The 19,116-nt window shown below is 44.8% G+C and overlaps 1 protein-coding gene across 2 annotated transcripts; it reads left to right on the top strand.

Annotated features, from left to right (window-relative positions):
• The first annotated feature begins 141 nt into the window (after nt 1-141).
• Nucleotides 142-18,637, top strand: SUGP1 (SURP and G-patch domain containing 1). Of its 2 annotated transcripts, none has more exons than XM_075736257.1 (14): nt 142-211; nt 514-685; nt 1,257-1,360; nt 1,783-2,010; nt 3,660-3,783; nt 4,368-4,471; nt 6,159-6,282; nt 8,098-8,588; nt 13,391-13,497; nt 14,169-14,346; nt 14,602-14,708; nt 15,551-15,696; nt 17,151-17,280; nt 17,700-18,637. In XM_075736257.1, exons 1-14 carry the CDS (start codon nt 187-189, stop codon nt 17,724-17,726), a joined length of 2,067 nt encoding a protein of 688 aa, XP_075592372.1. In that variant the 5' UTR covers nt 142-186; the 3' UTR covers nt 17,727-18,637. The 2 variants fall into 2 exon arrangements, with proteins under 2 accessions (XP_075592372.1, XP_075592371.1); XM_075736256.1 differs by having other exon boundaries at nt 166-211; nt 3,672-3,783.
• The last annotated feature ends 479 nt before the right edge of the window (nt 18,638-19,116 follow it).

Raw genomic sequence — 19,116 nt, 5'->3', positions numbered from 1 at the left:
GAGGCGGAACCCCCCCCCGCAGCGAGTCGGTTCGGCTCCCTGACCGGTCTCGCTGCCGCGGGAGGCGCGGGGAGGGAGGCGGAGGCGTCCTTAGGACTACATCTCCCAGAGTCCTTTGCGGCAGAGCCGGCGCCGCGCGCCGCGCGCCCCGCCCGCCGCGGTGCATCGTGGGACGGGAGCTCCAAAATGGACAACCCCAGGGATGCGCCAGGTACGGCCGGTCCTGCCGAGCCCCTGTGCCTTGCCCCGCTCGTCCCCGGCCCGCAGACACCCTTTCTCGGCCTGCTTTCGGCCCCGCGGCCTGGCAGCCGGCTACTCTGTGGGGGTGGCGGCGGCGGCGTACCGGGCTCGGCGGCCTCCTCGCCGCTGTGTGAGGAAAGAGACGCTGGTGGGAGTGGGGGGCGGTGGGGGTGTGTGCGGCCGGGCCGTGGCATCATCCCCCCGGTGGGGGTGGCTCGGGGAGGCCCTGAAGGCCGCAGACGTTAATTTTCATTTCTCCCCCTTTTCCCGTAGGAAAAGCGAGCCGGTGGTTTGGGGTCGCGCAGTCTAAATCAGCCAAGACGAACGTGAATATTCTTCACCAAGAGGAGTTGATAGCGCAAAAAAAGAGAGAAATTGAGGCCAGGTTGGAGCAGCAAGCGAGGCAGAATTACCTGAGCATACAACAGCTACCTCTGTTTGGAGAGTATGTGCGAATTATGGTGCTTTTAGATGGGAGATTCACGGGCAGAAAACAGGCGTGTGTGTCAAACGAAACCAAAGAGACAAGCTTTGCAAAGCTCTGGTCCTTGGGGGCAAGTGCTAAGAACATTGAAGCTAATAGTTGAATAAAGGTTGGATTAGGATACTTGCACTTTAATTGATCTAGTCAGATTTTTCAAATACTCTTGTGAATAGATTTGTGCTAGCAGCAAATCGTATATTTTTAATGGGCTATTACTACACTTTTAGCTTCCTGTTTGTTAGCTTTCTTACAGTTGTGACTATGTGTTAGCACAGTTCTCCAGCTAAATGCTTGCCCAGGATTCTTGAAGCAGGATTTCTACTTGCTCTCTTACGCTACCCTGCTTCCAACTGAAGCGTGGGTAAATGCTGTAAACAGCAAGCTGCATGGTCTTTAGGTGCGTTTTTCAAAGTTAGATGAGAAAGGTTAGTAGTCATTAGCATTTGTCTTGTTTCCTGTTTGAAATAAATGCATGTGAAGGGAGCTGGGGAGGATGATGAGTACCATCACCTGCTTTTCTTTTTCTGTTCAGAGATGACGGTACTGACAATGAAGCCTGTGTTTCCAACAAGTTTGTTAATGATGGCAGTTTCCTCCAGCAGTTTCTCAAGCTGCAGAAGGAAAAGTCAAGTACTGGTAGGTCGACTTCTGAGCAACAGGAGGCCTTCCTTCTCCTGGTGATGCCAGCTTTGTGTGAGCTGCCTCCATGTATGTTCACTTTAGACACCCTGCTATAAGCTGTTACCAGTATGAGTAAGTTTTAAAGCAGTGATGACCCCTTTAAATTCGGATTAAAGTCTTTCTTTGATAGGGAGGTTTGCCCTCTTTTCCTCTTTACGTGCTGTAAAGACAAGCATCTCTCTTCTAACTCGAATCTCACGTAAAAATCATCACAGCTTTTGTTTTGTTGCGCAGCTTTCACCAGTCAGCGTTTTTAACTTACTCTGAAAATAACGGCCTGTTGCAGCTGTATTACTGCCTGAGTTGTTATTTGTAACCTTCTGAGGTGAAAACAGTAAGGATGCACAGGAATTATTTTCCCCTCATTTTTTTCTAAGAACCTCCCCCAAGTTCTACTAGTAACTCGGCAAACACTTCTGCATCAAATGTTGGGAAGAAACCTGTGCTGTTTGGGAAGCGCCCTGGTCAGGTCCTGAGCAGTATGCTGCACCAAGCGAAGAACTACTCCCATTCCAAACAGACCCCAGTCGTTAACCGCCTCAGTGTGTTTCAGTCGCCAGATGAAGATGAGGAGGAAGATTATGAGCAGTGGTTGGAAATTAAAGGTAAATGACCCCTCATACTGCATTGTTTGTTTTGGGGTGCCGGTCCGCTTACCCTAGAGATAGGAGTTGAGTTCAGGATACCCTCAAGAATTTTCCCCAGTGGAGGGTTGGGGTTTTTTTCTTTATGTTATGAATTCATATTCTTAGCACAGTTCCTATGTGCAGACTTCTGCATCATGAAATAGAAATGCGGGTTAATGCCGGCAGACTCCTCCAAAGCCAGCTTCAGCAGAAAACCCGAGGGCTGAAAGCTGTTGGGTATTAGTGATCCAGCCTGAACTCGGTATGGGAGATGGGTCGCTTGCCGTAGTTAGCCCAGGTCTGGTTTGTGCCTAGGGAGATTTGTTTTCTCTTGAGTTATCAAGGCAAGTGCTTGACCAGTCTCTGTGAAAAATAACCTGAGAAGAAATACGTTCTCTTAATGGAGCTTGATTGTTTGCTAATCATAAGAATTTTGTACAATTTTGTACAATTAATTACGGCTAGTGCTGAGTTCTCTAGAACATATATAGATACAATGCTTGCATTTGAAATGAAGTTTTAGGGTTTTTTAAATGATAGGAAATGAAAAGTCCTCAGTTTGGGTGTGGCTGCCTAGAGGGAAAAATTGTAAGTTAAATATTGCAACACTTAAGTAACCAAGTTTCTCTGGATAATCTAGGCTAGGAAGCCAGAAGGCAGTTTTCTTAATAATATGATTTTCATGCGTGCGTATTAATCAAGTATAAAATTAGATTTGAGTTGCTAAATAAGTCACGCTAAGCTTTGTGTCACAATTTACTTCATTATATGTTTACAAAACGATATCTAGCTATTTCTGGTGGGATTTATAAAAGCATAATATTAGCCAGCCTGAACTTAAGCATGAAATGCGCTGCAGGAATGTGAGAAGTAGCCACTGGCAGAATATGGAACCTTAATTTAAAGATCATGAGTTCGAATCTAGTCTAGATCAGTGTGGACAACTCTACTCCTGTGTGCTCTTTGTTCAGCGCCCTACCCAAAATATTGCGTAGACAAATGCCTGTGCTTAGTTCCTGTTGAACGTGTCCTGCATTAGCTCTGTAGTCACTGTCAGTGTTAGTAGGTTCCTCTCTAAAATAGAGTTTCTTGGAGACTGAGCTTGCCTCTTATCTCTGGTGGGATTCCCTCCAAGTGAGGGTTGAGACATGGGCATGTGCCAGTAGGGAGAACTATATGCTCCAGCTACACAATCTGTCTCTGCTATCTGGGTACAGAGCGATGTCTTGGGAACAGGAATCTGTAATCTTTAGTGAGTAATGTGCTGGTTAGAAAAACAAGCCAAATTCCTGTTCCTCCCCATCATGTGTTTTGTGTGGAGTAGAATTGTCAGAAGCAAATTATGTCACGATTGAAGTTGCACCCTAAAGTGTGGTGATTGAAATGTTAGGCTTTTCCTTGTAGGAAAAATCTAGACAAAATATTAACTTCCTACTAGGGGAGTGCAGAGGCTGACAGTAACCTAGGGATTGTAATTTGTACAGCTGTGTAAGACTGGATCCCCCATTTCATCCTTTTTCTTCCCATTCCCATTCTACTTTTGTCTGCCGCCGTGGTTCTTAGAAGTAATGTACCTGTTGCCTGTTTGGTGTGTGAGTTGAACCCCAGTACTGACAGCCTGCTTAAAGTTTTACCCCCAGAGGATGCGGAGACCCGACAAGTGGTGGAAAAGCTGGCTAGGTTCGTGGCTGAAGGGGGACCAGAATTAGAGAAGGTCGCTATGGAAGACTACAAGGATAACCCAGCTTTTTCGTAAGTGTGGTGATAACTCTTGTCTTCCAAAGCAGAACGTTGTCTCTTTGTAGGAGAAAACCCCACATGAGCCTTGTGTATATAGTTCTCGTGGATGTGTGTGGTTTAATTATCGTTTGGTGGATTTGAGCTTTGTTGTGAGTAATTGTTTTACAGCAGAGGAAACTGAGGCAGAGAGTGATACTGCGATGGTGCTAGAGTTAGGACTACAGCCTGGGAAGTCTGGCTGCCTGTACAACGCCTAGTGTATGGGGATACCGGACTGGATCTCGGGACTGTTTGTCTCCTCTGCCACTGATACGCTGCGTGGCTGTGGACAGAGGATTCCCTCCCATATCAGAAGAGACTGTTACTTATTTCCCTTCAAGTGACACAAAAAATTTGGATACAAGTCCTTAGATTAAAGCTCTGTGTGTTTATATATGCTGAAGGCTTTGCAATCCTCATTTTAAGTGCATTCTGAGTAATTTATCTGTTTTGTATTTTTTTGGTTTTGAGCTGTTTATATCCCAAAGTGTCAGTGTTTATGTATAGTTGTTGCTAATGTGTATTTTTTGCCCTTTTTTCCTCCATCTCCACCCTAGGTTTTTGCATGATAAGAACAGCAGAGAATTCCTTTACTACAGAAAGAAAGTGGCAGAGATAAGAAAAGAGAATCAAAGTTCTCACGCATCCTCTTCTCAGAAAGGTAATTGAGGCTGGGATCTGGAGAATATGAATTGCATAAGTTCAATTTGACTTCTTCGCTCTCTGTAACTGCTTGTTAGGTCTGTTCTGGAAACAGTTGGAGTGGGTATTTGGCTGTTAATCTGCTGCCTGTAAATAAAACTTCAAAATGATGGTGATCAAACATCACCACAATGGTGTCAAACTATTGCGCCAAATGGTTGTTTCCCAAGCCCACAGCATGCTGTACCATGCTCTATGTAAAGGGCTCTTGAAAGAGATTTCCCTTGCATTTCTCCAAAATCCTTAAAGTGAACTAAAACAATTCTCCATCGTGTGTGTTCTGGAAAGTGTTTCAGCCCTGAAGATACATTTAGGAAAAGTGCTTTCTCTCACATCATCTTATTTGATTTGTTGTAAATGAAAATGGTTGGTTGGTTTGCTGAACATAATCCTCATTTCTGCTGCCATTTCCTTATCCAAAGCTTTTATTTTCTGCTTGGGACACAAAGCCCCTTGCAAGTAAGGGGCTGTGTTTTCAGGTGAGAAAACAGCAGAAATGGGTGATCTGCCAACGGACAGGTAGCATGAGCAGTGGAATCTGGTCAGCTGTGTTAAGAGACAGAAATTACTTAGTGATGAAGCGTGGTCTGGGGGCCAGGCGTTGATCACTTCTGGTCCACAGCCTCTGTTTCAGGCCTGCGTGCAACCCTGGCAAATCATTCGGCCTCTCTGTGTCAGCTTCCTTTGCCATGGAAAGGAGTATTAATGCAATTTAGCTGTCATACTGATGAGTTAACAGCTCAAACAAATCAGGGTTTAATAGACTGTAGGCTAAAAGAGCTTGTTACCACTATCAGCTAAATGATACAAGTTTGGAAGCTAAGCAGTATTATCCATACTTTACCGGTGTGGAATATTGAAGCAAGGAAAGGTTATGACTTGTCCGTGGCTTATAATCATGTCTTCTGCCTCCTGGTCCTGTGCCAGCACACTGGAATACTGACACTGTGCAGGTAGCAAATGTCATATAAGGCTGTCGTGGCTAAATAATGTATTTGCCTCGCTCCTTATAAGCATCAAATATGCTTGAAATATTAATGATCAGAGCCTTCTCTGTGCCTTTGGACTAAGGCTGCAGTAGCCATTTCTTCCAGGTGAGGATTGGGGCTGCTTGGTGGAGAATTTCCCCTGTCCTACAACCCTCCCCTAAAACGGCCAGCAGATATGTAGTGACAGTAGGTGCAAGTGGGATTACAGAGCGGTATTAGTTTGCCGCTTTTTCTAAGGCCTTCCCATTGCTCCTGGGGATGTCAGTGACAAAGCCAACTAGAGATAATTGCAAGTGCTGAGGTGTAGCACTATCGAAAAGTGCCTAATATGAGAAGGAAACAGACTTCCTCTGCAGCAGAGAAACAAGTGTCCATCTTTGAAGACAAAAGCTGGTTTGTCTGTTAATCTGCTCTCATCTGGCTCCTGGCACAGGGGAAGCTGATGTGTGAACAGGCACTCCTCTGGTGACAAAGTTGTTGTACAACCTTATACGATATCATGTTTTTGTGATATAAACTCTATGACTGTTGATGTGTAATATTTCTAAAAATTAAACTCGACCTTTTGCCCTTATTCTGCTCTTGGGGTTCTTAGAACAGATAGGCTTTGACTGTTGCTTGTGTGAGTTGGGCCCAGTACTGACAGCCTGCTTAAAGTTTCACCCCCAGACGACGAAGAGACAAAGAACTCTGCTGAGAAACTGGCCAGGTTCATAGCAGACGGGGGTCCCGAGGTGGAAGCTATTGCCTTGCAGAACAACCGAGAGAACCATGCTTTCAGGTAAAGGAAGAAACCTGCTGCTGAGTGTACAGTGGGTCTCTGATTTTTTAAGGGGAAATAATGGACAAGCTTGCGATGAGTCTGAAGTTATAAGGACAGTGTACTTACCTTGCAATGATACTTTTATGTTCTCAAGCTTCACAGTTTAAAGCAAGGCATAGAAAGAGAAATTGATTTGCTTTCCCCAAAATTTATGACTTCCACCCCATCTCACCTGCTTTCTGTTGCAATGTACTAGTATAATTCTAACCTTTATACTTTCCCCTATAGCTGCGTGTTGGTGTGGGCCCCCATCCACTGCTCATACCGCTGCTGTCCAATTAATTTCTGGGTTGCTCTTTACGCAGCATCTTCACTAACATACAGGTAGCACTCTTTCACCATTAGGTTCCCCTTTGGAATATCTTTTTCAGTCTTTCAGATGTGAATTGTTCTCTTCAGTGCTCACTGACAGCTGCTTAATGCCTCCCTTTGGTCTCATCCGTGTTATATTTTTCTGTTCTTACAAACAATTTGGTGTGTTCTCTGGAAGTGAAGTGGGGCTCGGCGAGCCTTATTTTGTTGCTGATATTTTGGCATTTTATTGGCTGCCTTCTGGCCCTCAGGGGTACGCCCCTTGTGTTGTGAATTACATTACACATTAGCACATTATAGATGTGCTAATACCTGAGCTGTTTTATTATTTACTTTAAAACACCACTGTGATCCCACCTGAGCACGGTCAAGTTAAACATCATCTCCTCTGTTGGGATTTCATCGGGTTTGCCACAGGCAGGGCCCCGTCCTGCCCTCTGCTTGGTCCTGAAGCAATCCACAGTGCTGTTATTCAAATGGAGGGATGCAGGACCACATTTAATGAATTTTAAAATACGTCAGAGAGCTGTTTGTGTTTGCCTGTGCATGTTGTGAAGCAGTAGATCGGAAAGGTTTGTCATCTCTTATGTTTTCTTGTGGGAGCAGGCACTATCCTGACGAGAGGTTATATCAATTATTAAACTGCTCCTCTAAAAAGGGAAGATGGTAGAGAAGTTAAGAATAGACAAGTTTTCTCTGTGAAGTATTTAAACTGGAGTGAGCCCAAAAACATAACGTGTTTGTAAGAAACATGACTGTATTGATTTTTACTTTTTTTATTTTGCGTAGCTGCTAGATTGAGGATTGTTCATGTTCTTCCCACAGACTGAGGAGTTTTATTTTACCCAAAAGGTCAGAGATGCCTATTTCTGGAAGGGGTAGCAAATAAAGCAATGGTTTTTTGTGTATGAGGGAACAGAAGGAGTAGTCATGGTGTAATTAAGCAGACTGGTAATGTCAACGCTTTTAGCTTGAATAGAGAGCTTGGGAGCAGTTCCTTTAGGCAGTGGTTTGGCGTTCCCACTGGTAAGACCTGAATGTTTGTTTTCTTCTGTGAACTGAAACCCAACATGTTATGGAGCCCTTGCAGTTTTTCCAAACGTGTTCTAGAAGACAGGTGAATTCTGGGGGAGGACCTTGCATTTCCACAAATGTACCGTCATCCTTTTTAGTACTGTGTGTTTATTTGGCAACAAAAAATAGCTGTGGTTTGCTCATGAATGGGAAATACATTTCCTGATCCCAAAGGCTTGCAGCCTACCTTGCAAGGGTGCACGGAGCCCTGCATTGCACACACATACACACAGGATGGTGCTGGAGAGCAAGGAAGTGTGTGGAAAGGCTACTTGTGCAAGAGCATTGCAGGAAAGAAAAGCCCTGACCAAACCGTGCTGTGTCCAACCCCTGCATATGACTTACATCTAAACTTTCCTCCTTTTTTTTTTCTTTCTTTCTTCATAGGTTTTTATATGAACCAAACAGCAAAGGCTACAAGTATTACCGGCAGAAACTGGAGGAGTTCCGTAGGGCCAAAACCAGCACTGTGTGTGCCCCCTTGCCTGGAGAGTCCAGTCTGAAAAGGAAGACCAGTCCTGAGGCATCACCATCACCTTTGTGCTTACCATCTTTGCCCTTGCCTGTGCCCTCACCTTTACCTTTGCCCTTACCTTTGCCCTTGCCTGTTCCCTCACCTTTGCCCATGCCCATGTCCTTGCCCGTGCCCTCGCCTTTGCCCTTGCCCGTTCCTTTGCCCTTGCCCTCACCTTCACCGTCATCCTCTACAACTCCACCTGATCAGACAGCTACAACCGCTGCTGCAACAACAACTACAGCTGCTGCTACAGGCACTACTAAAAAGAAGCGGAAGAGCAGGTGGGGGCCCGAGGAGGACAAGGTTGAACTACCGCTCCCACAGCTCGTCCAACAGCTGGATTCTCCCTCCCCTCTTTCAGGTTAGTGGGTTCGTATATTGTGTTGAATAACCGTTTTTCCTGGGGGGTGCGTTCTGCCTTAGCCCAGCTGGCTTTGTAAACAGAAAACCCAGCGAGTCTATCTCTTGTTGTAATCTCCTTGGTTGCGAGCCCCCTATCTTTCAGCTAGGTCTAGCAGCTAACTCTCCCCTGTGTGGAAACCCAGATAAACCACTTTATCTCACAGACACCAGGGACTGGATCTTATCTATCTCTAAAACCCTGCTGTGCTATAGCTCATTACAGCCTCAGCCTCTACACTATTTAGGGCTATTTCACTTCAGGAAGAGAGTCTGTCAGAAAACAAATATCAAAGGCTGAACTGTGCTTATTCCCCATGGTAGGATAAAATCCCTGGGCAGCACTTCTGTCTCACTCTAACTGATCAGAAGGCTAAATGGGACTAGCTGTTTCCCCAAGTGCTGGCTGATGCAAGTATAACTTCCAGTTCCAATTTATACCCATTTCAGTTCATTTGATTGCAGATGGGGTTCACACTCCTCATCCAGCGTTGAGGCTCGTGCTCCTGTTACTTCACCTGCCAAGTTCACCTGGGGGGTGCAGCTCTTTCAGTTCTGGAAGATAATTCTTCCAGTCGAGGCACTTCTAGTGAGCTCTTGGAGGTTAAACTCTGACCCATCTGTGCATGTGCAGATAAGTAATTAGCCAGGCAGTTAGAGATGCATACAAAAATTGAGTCACTCAAGGATAACAGGTGAATGCAGACATTTAAGACGGCATCTTTGAATCCTTTGCCCAATTAGTGTGGTATGGGGGAAAGGATGTGAAAAGGAGAAAAAGAAGACGTAAGATAAAGCAGTTGGTGTTGGCAAACTGAGAAAATTAATAGTATGAGGCTAGCGTCACAGCAAAAGTAATAAGTACCTGTCTCAGGAAGGACTTTTTCCAGAAAGCAATAGCAGAACAGATGAAGTGGGACAAGTAATAGAAAACAAGCCATGATTTTCTGAATTGCAGGGTGAGACCACAGAAAACTTTCACCACATGACCAGCCTGTACAATTCATTGCTCCAGCAAGTCAGTGGGTCTTCTGCTTTGGCTGGGTTTTTGAGGAGATCATGGCTTGACCCGTTAATAGCTTAGATTGTTAGGCTTGGGTAATATACAGGGTTGGCTATATGTGCTGTAGTGTCTGTTGGTTCTGTGGAGGTCTGGAAGGAAGGACTCTGTCTCCTAATCTAGCACTTCAAATGTAGATGAAGAGATGTTCCTAAGTAATTCTGTCTTCTAATCGCAGCCTTATAGGGTCTTGGCTATACATCTCATACGTACAGGACAAGATACCAACGTAGACGGCTTCAGCATTTGACCTTGAATTACTGCTCATAGTAAGGCAGAAATCAGATGTGAGAGTCTTTCCTGACTCTAATTTTTTTTTTTCCTTGCAGACAGTAACAAAGCTTCAATGATGAAGCTGGGCAGGCGCTATCAAAACAGGCATCTGATTCCATCTTAATACCTCCTGCTGCAGAGGAGGGCTGCAAGGGTATCCATGTGCTCATTCCAGCATGCTTCCTGCTGAAAGCTCCCCTAGCTCTTTTAGCCTCCCCTTAATTAGACAGGGACATGCTTGTTGTGTTTGTGCTCACTTTCTGCAGGGCTTTGTGTCAAGTAGAAGAAAAGGACAGCAATTTGCCAGGCATAACAAATCAACCGTTAATGCGCTGTTAATGCTCTGCAGGGGGAAGGGGTTTTTTTTATCGGTTCAGATGGACTAATCCGTTTTTAGAATTAACATCTTCAACCTGACAGGTGAAGAGAATTCTAAATTACACCCCTGGTCCTGTGGAAGGTTAGAGTTGCACAGTACGCTTTGGTACCTAAATAGCTATGTCTTAATCTTTTATCCTCAGCAATTGTTTTGGATTTAGTGGAGGACTGTTCTGGTTCTTTTCCTGTCTACTCTTAGTAATAAATCAGTAGCGGGGAGAGGAGAAAGTAGAGTCCTTTTGGACAGAAGGAAGGCTCCTCCTAAATGTATTGATATTGAAATGCTTAACTGCATATGTACTGCAGGGACTAATACATCTGAAAAGCTGAACAGAGATATTGTGATTAGTGAACTCTGTGGACTAATGGGAAATTACAGGCTGTCATTAGAGTTTTCTGAAACCTAATATTGGATTGGTTTGGGTCTGATTAGTTTTAATTGAGTAAGATCTTCAGACTATGAAGCAAAAAATCAGGCACTTCTGTATTGGGATTTCTCCTGCTGTCCTTAAAGGACATTCACTTCTCTTGTAACAGGCTCCTCTTTGGGCATGTGGGAAAGGGATAAACCTTCAGGTAGTCTTCTGCCAATGCTGCAGATAGACTGCACCATTAACCCTGTAGGCAAAGCTGATGTCATTCAAGGAGAAAAAAGTGTATTTTTCCCAGGGCTGCTGAACATGAGACTGAGAAGCAACTCCTTATCTTTTGCCTAGTGCTAGACTGGTGTAAGGAACTTAGAAACCTTTTCTATTTCTATGCAAATGCATTGGCTGATCTTATTTATGAATAGACTTTTCTATCTTCACATGTGGGCTTGGGGTGGAGCTTTGCTTTTTCTGTCAACTTTTCCTATATCGTAATACTTTGGGCCAAGTATCCCCCAGAGCTAAATTTCTGCAGTGACTCTTTTAGCATCATCTCAGCATCAAGCCTGCAAGGTACCAGAGCAGTCAGACAAACCAGATGTAGCTTTAGCACAAGAAGGAGCAGTGGCGTATGCTTTCTGGGAAGTAAAAGAAGATGCTACGCTCTCACCTTTCTCCTTTAAGGTGGTTATATATGCTGGCAAGCCACCAGCTCGTGGGGCCTCTAGAGCCATGCCTGGCTCTTAGCCTGAGTGTTTATGCAATTCAGAACTAAGCCAAAGAGCTGCTGACCTCTGTGAAGGGCAGAGAGTCTTCCTCAGTGCATTCAGAGAAAGCTTTCCCATGCCCTGAGACAGGAGGTGAATCTTTGACTAGGGATGATGCTGAAGTGCCCCAGTCTCACATAACATTTGGGGCCAGATCCTTCTTTACATGGAACACACATAGTGTGTTCACTATAGCTGTTTCCAAATCTCAGCGAGACAGAAATGGGGCTGTTTATCAATAATAGGTAGGTTTATTTTTCTATTTGTTCTTATTTCTCAGGAACTGAAAGTGCGTATCCTAGCACCAAACCTAGCATAACACGGCTTCTTGCTTTCCTCCTCTTGGAAAACCTCTTGCAGTGTTTTACATAAGTCTTCCTGCAGAGTTGACTGCTGGCACTGGTGCGAATGTGCAGAGGCTGTAGCTGTGCAATGGAAGGTGGATGTGCTGGTTGGTGTTCTCCTTGGGAGGCTTGGAGTTAAGGAAGCCACTTCCCAATCATGGTGTGCTCAGCCAAAAGCATGTGGGAAAGGAGGGGAGATAAGTGTTCAGATCAATTGCCCTGAGTGCGAGTAAGAGGAAGGGAGAAGATGACCCCTGGGGCCTAATTAGCATGCTGTGTAGACATTTGGTGTCATGAACAATGATCCTATTATTATCAGGCTTCATAATTAATAGATAATGAATAATTAATGAAGCATCATTTAACTGTAGTCTGGACTTACATTCAAATGGAGGTTTTTGCCGTCATTAGGAAGAAATTCTTTTCCTTGTATTGAAAAATGCAACGCGCTTTCAAGTGCAGTTGTACATCGTCTTCTAATCCTTTAAATATTTAACTATTGGGTTCTTAGCTCTAAAGCTTAGCTGCTTTAGAGGGGAGCAGCCAGCCCTGTTAGATACATGTGAACCAAGTTTGCAAGGCAATCTCCATTGTAAATCTCCTTTTTTTTTTTCTTTTTTTTTTTTCATCCCCAGCAATGTTTCTATTACTCTGTTTCATGGTGTAGCAATTACAAATAGGCTTCCTGGTTGGATTTTTTTTTCCCCCTCTCTCTTTCCTTTAACTTGCCCTTTGAACTCAGAGTGCCGTATGGTCGTTTTAAATCAGTAGGTGCCCTGCCCAGATAATGTTAATGTCTAATTTCAGGGCTTATCTGATATGACAGCAAAAATCATTCCAAAGGAAGAGCTTCCAAAAGGGGATGCTGCAGAAAAAGGAGGATACATCGATGGGACTGTCAAGCAGATACTTAAAGTGCTGCCTCTTTGAAAGCAGGGGCGACATCCCTGGCAATGCTCTTCTTGAGCCTGTAGATTAGAAACTAAAATCTCCTTGGGGAACAGCAACTTCCAAAAGCAGCATAATGCTCATGTCTTTATTCTAATGTGGTCATTTGCTTTTCATTTTGAATGAAGTTGCTGTTTACATAGTAATCAGCAGACACTTACGTGCACAGATTGGACAATATGCTGACAGGCTCAGATCTGCTTGTGACTCAATTCTGAATAATTAAGTATCACTCTTTGCAATGGCTGGGGTTCACGAGAAAGCCTTATGAGGAGAATTAATCTTAAGGACGAGCGATTTTTAAAGCGTGGTGTAGCAGATTGCCATGCAGTGTGACCTCTGAGGATGTGAGAGGCAGTTGGCGAGTCTGCTCACACGATAGGGCAGAGCCTTGGACCAGGATGAGGGAATACTCCGAGCTGGCTGGCGAAGGAGGTGCGGCCCGGTGGCTTTCCTGCTCCTGTGGTTCCTAAGTCCTACCAGGCTGTTGTTCTTCAGTTAAGTGTCTCAATGCTGGAACCGTGAAATGAGTGTAAAACTTCATGTGGGGATCTTGAGAGGTGGTTTCGCTGGTCTCAACAGCTGTCTCAAATTTTTGAAAGTCTTTTAACATGTGCTTATTACAGTTCAGGACCTCAAGGGTCTTGGTTATGAAAAAGGGAAACCGGTTGGTTTGGTGGGTGTGACGGAACTCTCCGAAGCCCAGAAGAAACAGCTGAAGGAGCAGCAGGAGGTAATGCCCTGAAATGATTTCCAAATTAATTTGTCCACCAGCATATTGTGTTGCAGCATGGCAGGGTTAGATGGGAAAATGGAGGTGGAGATAGCAAAGAAACTTTCCCAATGGCCCACAAATAAATCTCTAGGATTTGTGCTGAATGCCTGAGAATCATGTGATGCTGCAGTCAGCAGAAATATTAGAGGACTTTGGGGAATATGAATTAAGCCAGCCAATTGCTGTCCTACTGAACTAAAACCCAAAATCTATAAGGTCTGTTGTGTCACATCTGCAGCTGGTTATGTATTACTTCAGTGGTGGGCAGAAGGTGAGTAGATACTTGCAAGCTTTGCGGGGACGAGAGCAGAAATGGCTTTTGCCAGAAGGTGAGGATGGTGTTTAAACTGCGTAGGGCTGATCAGATGGCAGCAGTCCTCAGTATTAATATCGAAGTGCCTCTGTCAGAGGAACCAGCACATTATGCTCCTGTTTGATGTGAGAAACGAGCGGATCAGATCAAGCAACAGCACTGCCCGTTGGGATTTGTAGTTGTCATAACCCGTATTATGTACGGCAGCTGGGGCGGGTGAGGGCTCTGCCGCAGAGCTCTGCGTGCCTCTGTGGCAGACTCTGCTGCCTGTGAACGGGTTGTCTTATCGAGCGCGCTGTTGCATCTCTTCCCCTAGATGCAGCAGATGTACGATATGATCATGAAGCACAAGCGAGCCATGCAGGAGATGCAGATGATGTGGGAAAAGGCAATTCAGCAGCACCAACATGGCTATGACAGCGACGAAGAGGTGGACAGTGAGCTGGGAACGTGGGAGCACCAGCTTCGACGCATGGAGATGGACAAGACGCGAGGTGTGTAGGGAGCTGCCGTGCAAACTTCTTGCTCCGCGGTTGTACAAAGGCCTCCAGAGGGAGATGTCTGAGATCGCCTTGTTGGCGTGGGAGTTGCAGGGTCACTTTTCACTGGTCTGTGCTGTGGCTTCCCTGCCTGTTGAGTGGAGATAATAACCGTCTTACTGTGAGGCTTTATGCTTCGCAAACCCTCTGAAATTCCAAGTCAAAGAATGCTGCATTATTGCTGTTTTCTCTCCTCTGTGTCTTGGGCAGAGTGGGCTGAGCAGCTGACCCAGATGGGCAGAGGGAAACATTTCATCGGAGACTTTCTTCCACCTGACGAGCTGGAGAAATTCATGGAGACGTTCAAGGCACTGAAGGTGAAATAGCAGAGACTTCACAGGGCAGTGGCAGTGCTTCAGACTAGTCCCGTAGCAGTGAGGGAAAGATCTCAAGCATGCTTAGCCCTCTTTCACAGCAGTTAGCTACCTTGCAGCCTTGAGGTACTTCTGCCCTTCCCCTGGGAGCTCTGTTACTTCTGGAGGAAACAAGGGGTTAGTTTTTTTGCTCTTTGCAGAGAAACGGCTGTAGCAAATTAGAAAACAGACCATTGGGATGGTATTTGGGGGTTAGCTGAAATTATAGACAAGCCTCTGTGACTACCCACTGTTTGTCTGCTGTTCCTGTTTCCAATAAGTGGTTGCTGATGCCAAGCAAGGAAAATTTGAATTTTTATCCAAATGATTGCAGTAAAGTGAAAATATAAAGCCTGCAAAAAAGCTTATGCAAAGCACTTCAATACCTGCCAATTTTTCCTAAATTGTAGAACTTCTTGATGCTGGCGCATCCTTCGTAATGTTTTCATGCAACCAGCGTGGGGTCTAACGTTCCCTGGAGATCCCGGCTTAAATAAGAACTGTATCTGAAGCTTGATCCAGTGAGCAACTTTAAATTCAGGAGCTAAATATTTCTCAGCTTAATCTCACAGTAGCATTCACTGCTTCTTGCAGATTATGTTACAGGGCTGCGCAGCGCTTTATCATTTACCTGTTTTCTTCTCTATAGTGGTGCAGAACTGGAATCCCAAGAAATCGTACAAGTTATTAATTGTTTGCCAGAACCATCTTCACTTTGAGTAGCTGAAGCTGGTTTTCCCCTCCTCTAACCCACAAAGATAGACGCATATAAAAAATAACCAACGCTACCTTTTGTGTCTCCGCAGGAAGGACGTGAGCCAGATTATTCTGAATACAAAGAGTTCAAACTGACTGTGGAAAACATAGGTTATCAAATGCTAATGAAGATGGGCTGGAAGGAAGGCGAGGGACTTGGCTCGGATGGACAGGGGATTAAAAACCCAGTCAGCAAGTAAGCAGAGTTCTTCTACTATTGATTTAGTCCTTTCCTCTTGGGCCGGTAATTGATGCTCCTGCCCCAGCCTACTGGAAGCAGCTGCAATGAATGTGACTGCAATTCATCACTTGACCAGAATATGGAATCCTCGCAGCAAAGGAGAAGAATCATTTCTGATTTCTTTTGGGCCCCCTAAGGCCTGGGTTTGTTACTTTATCTCAGGCAGGAGGTATGATCTGAACCAAGAGCGTTTTGTTTCCGATCTCAGTTTGCATAGTGCGTTCTTCCAAGAGGTGCCTTCTCCCTGGTTTCCCCATCTATAAAATGAAGATGCTAACACTTTTCTGCACCTCGCCTCTCCCAGGGCACGTGAGGATTAAGTCATGTCTTTAAAGTCATCGATTTATTTAAGTGTTAAAGAACATGCCTTTTGCATCTGAAGCACCATTGGTGCCCGCTACCTAGTCCCTAGGGTACCGTGGCTGAAGGCAATGACCAGCGTATGCTGCTGCTAGACCGGTGTTTGAAAGATGCTTTGTGTGTGATCGTGCAACTGTCTTGACGTCACTCTTTTGCGCAGAAGTTTTCTGATTTGATCACACTTTGTATATAATAAAGCTTTATGAGAGTTCTATCCAAAAATAGATGAGCATCTCTCTTTAGGTGGATCATCTGTTGGTAACATATGCTGAACTTCAGAACCAAATACTGGGGATAGGAAATACTCCGAATTGTTTTTTAGCATTAGATCCTTTTAGAAATAACAGTTGTTTGTTTACTGCACAATAGAAAGTATCTCTACAAAGCACTTCTCCTTAGCAAGAAGATCTCTCTGGCAATGTGCTTACTGGTTCAAAGAAGTCCTGCAATAAAAGATCGCTGTAATCAAAACAGCGGGGCATGCACACGGCAGAAGGAAGGCAGTTTCTGCCCATCACAGGGTCGAACAAGGGTTGTGATTTTGCTTGGGCTCTACCATCTCTGATCTTCTCAGAAGGGAAAAGAAGGTGCTACTGCAGATGGAAAGGAATTGCTTTCACTCTTGGACTGTTCTGGAGTGAAGGAGTGGGAGACAGGCACATTGTTTAACAGTTCTGCCTACCTCCAATCAGCGAGGTACAAATCAACGCATTTGGTTGCCAGAGGTTAGTCCGTCAGTCAGAGGAGCATTCGGTAGGGAGGCATCCGAAGCGTGGACGGTATTTCTGTTCCAGCCGTAAAAGGTTAAGCAAATATATGTTGACGGCTTCCATCTAATGATAGCAAGCGTCATTGACTTGGAAGGGCAACGTAGAAATGTGGCAAATGCAATAAGCTGCTCGGTGTTAGCTGTCTGTCTTGATGCAGCACACTCTGCTGATGCCCAGTGCTCCCTGATGCTTGAGCTCTGAGCAGGTATTTCTGATGAGGAGGAAGGTGACCTGTCACATCTGCTTACCTCGGAGACTTTGTTCCTTCTTTCCGAACAGGGGAACTACTGCTGTGGATGGAGCTGGTTTTGGCATCGATCGTCCCGCTGAGCTAACCAAGGAGGATGATGAGTACGAAGCATTCCGTAAACGAATGATGCTCGCCTACCGCTTCCGACCAAATCCATTGGTAAGGTGGTCCTGAAACCAGACACGAATCAAATTATCCCTACCAAAACATCCATGGATGCGCGGTTTTCCTTGCTATGATTTTTTTCCATACAAAAGCCCCTGTTTTTAACTTTATCTGGTACGTACAAAGTATAAACGCTGCGCACAAAGGAAGCAGATGGGTCATCCATGAATCCGTGGGTTATTTGGAATAACTTTTCCTGGCTGCAAAAGGCTTGTAAGTTTGCATCTGCCTCTGTTACATTCAGTGTGCCAGTACATTTAGAAAGCTACATTTGTAATTTTTGATGGGAGAACCTCAGGTTTCACTGTCAGAAATGTCACGTTTCAGTGGCTTTTTCAGATAATTAAGCTCAGACGCTCATTGTTCTGTGAAGACAGCAATTTTGATTAATTTTCTCTTGTTATTCCCCACAGAACAATCCACGACGACCTTACTACTGAGAATGTTTTTGGGACAATGTATTTTCAAAACAGTTGTAATTTTACTGTGAAATGTTATGAAACTGCATTATCATTCTCTTATTTGCTAATATTGTAAAACTTATTGAAGTCACAATGCCATCTTTCACCCAGAAGAAAGGCCTGTGAGCCCACTCACCGCACACTCGAGTGTCATGACAACTGTGTCGTAACAAGGCCTGGGTGGAATTCAGAGGAGAAGAGAGCAGGTGAGAGCAGAGATCTTCACGCGGTGCCCTGCTGACAGCGGAAGGGTAGCACCAAAGATACCAATAGGAATAGTTCAGGGACTCCATTCGTGTTTAGCTCGGTGCCATGTTACAAGGAATGCATTTTCTGCTGAACGGCAGATTCTCCATTATTCAGATCATGCAGCTTCTGCTGCTCTGGGGGTTTTTTGGTTTTGTGTTTTGGTTTTTTTAATTGCAAGTACAACAAGGGACTCTTTCTGGCCCAGCTATTGGGGGCTATCATTCAGTCAGGCTATTGTTCCCAGAAGAACTGGGTTCTGTTGCTGTCGTGAAGCCAGAATTACAGTCTGACCTTCAACTGACATTGCAAAACCAGTGCCTCGTCGTTTTACCTCTACCCTGTGGAAGACAAGGTGCGGATGGGTGCATGGAGCACAGCTGCAAGGCTGGAGGGGCACAGGGCGAGTTTGTTCCAACTTCAGAGGCAACAGCCTCTTGGTTTCTTGAACACTAAGTTCACCCCCAGCTTCCTAGCAAAACAAGAGACTTGCTAACGCTTTCTGTGGAGTGGGGTGATGAAGAACCAAGCCTTCAAACAGTTTATCAAAGGCCATTTGGATTTTGTTGTCATAAGAAACCCCTCTACAACTACAAGTTTTCTTTATTCAGTCTGTAAATAAAATAAAACTCATTTGTTCCTTAGTTTTAATCACTGAATTTTTGGAAAGAGTGGTCTTACTGTGCGTTTTCATAGGCTGACTGACTGCTCTAGCTCCCTTTCCTTCCAAGCATCTTACAGAAAACAGTGAGGTCAGCTGGTTTGGTTTCCTTTGCATTTGTTTTCCCTTGGTCCAAATACTTGGTGTGTGCTTCTCTTTTGTTACCTTTTCTTAACAACGTAGAGTCAAGAACTTGGCTTTCAATAAAAACATTTGAAACGGTAAATTCAGTAAGGGTTCATTCTGAGAAAAATCAAAGTGCGCAAGCGCTTTGCAGACCCGTGGAGCTGGGGCTGCTCCTGGGGAGTGCGTGGTGTAAGGCACATCACGTACACTCAGGGATGGCAGATTGGGAAATAAAGATAAGAAATCTGGCAGGTCTTCAGTAGGGCCAAGCTTCTGCTCAAATGATTAAGGTCACTGTGACAAGTGCGCTTTCCCGGGAAGTTAGGACACCCATCC

Source organism: Balearica regulorum, chromosome 26 (assembly GCF_011004875.1).
Source record: "Balearica regulorum gibbericeps isolate bBalReg1 chromosome 26, bBalReg1.pri, whole genome shotgun sequence".
Classification (NCBI taxonomy): domain Eukaryota; kingdom Metazoa; phylum Chordata; class Aves; order Gruiformes; family Gruidae; genus Balearica; species Balearica regulorum.
This window is presented reverse-complemented; position numbering and strand designations above follow the sequence as displayed.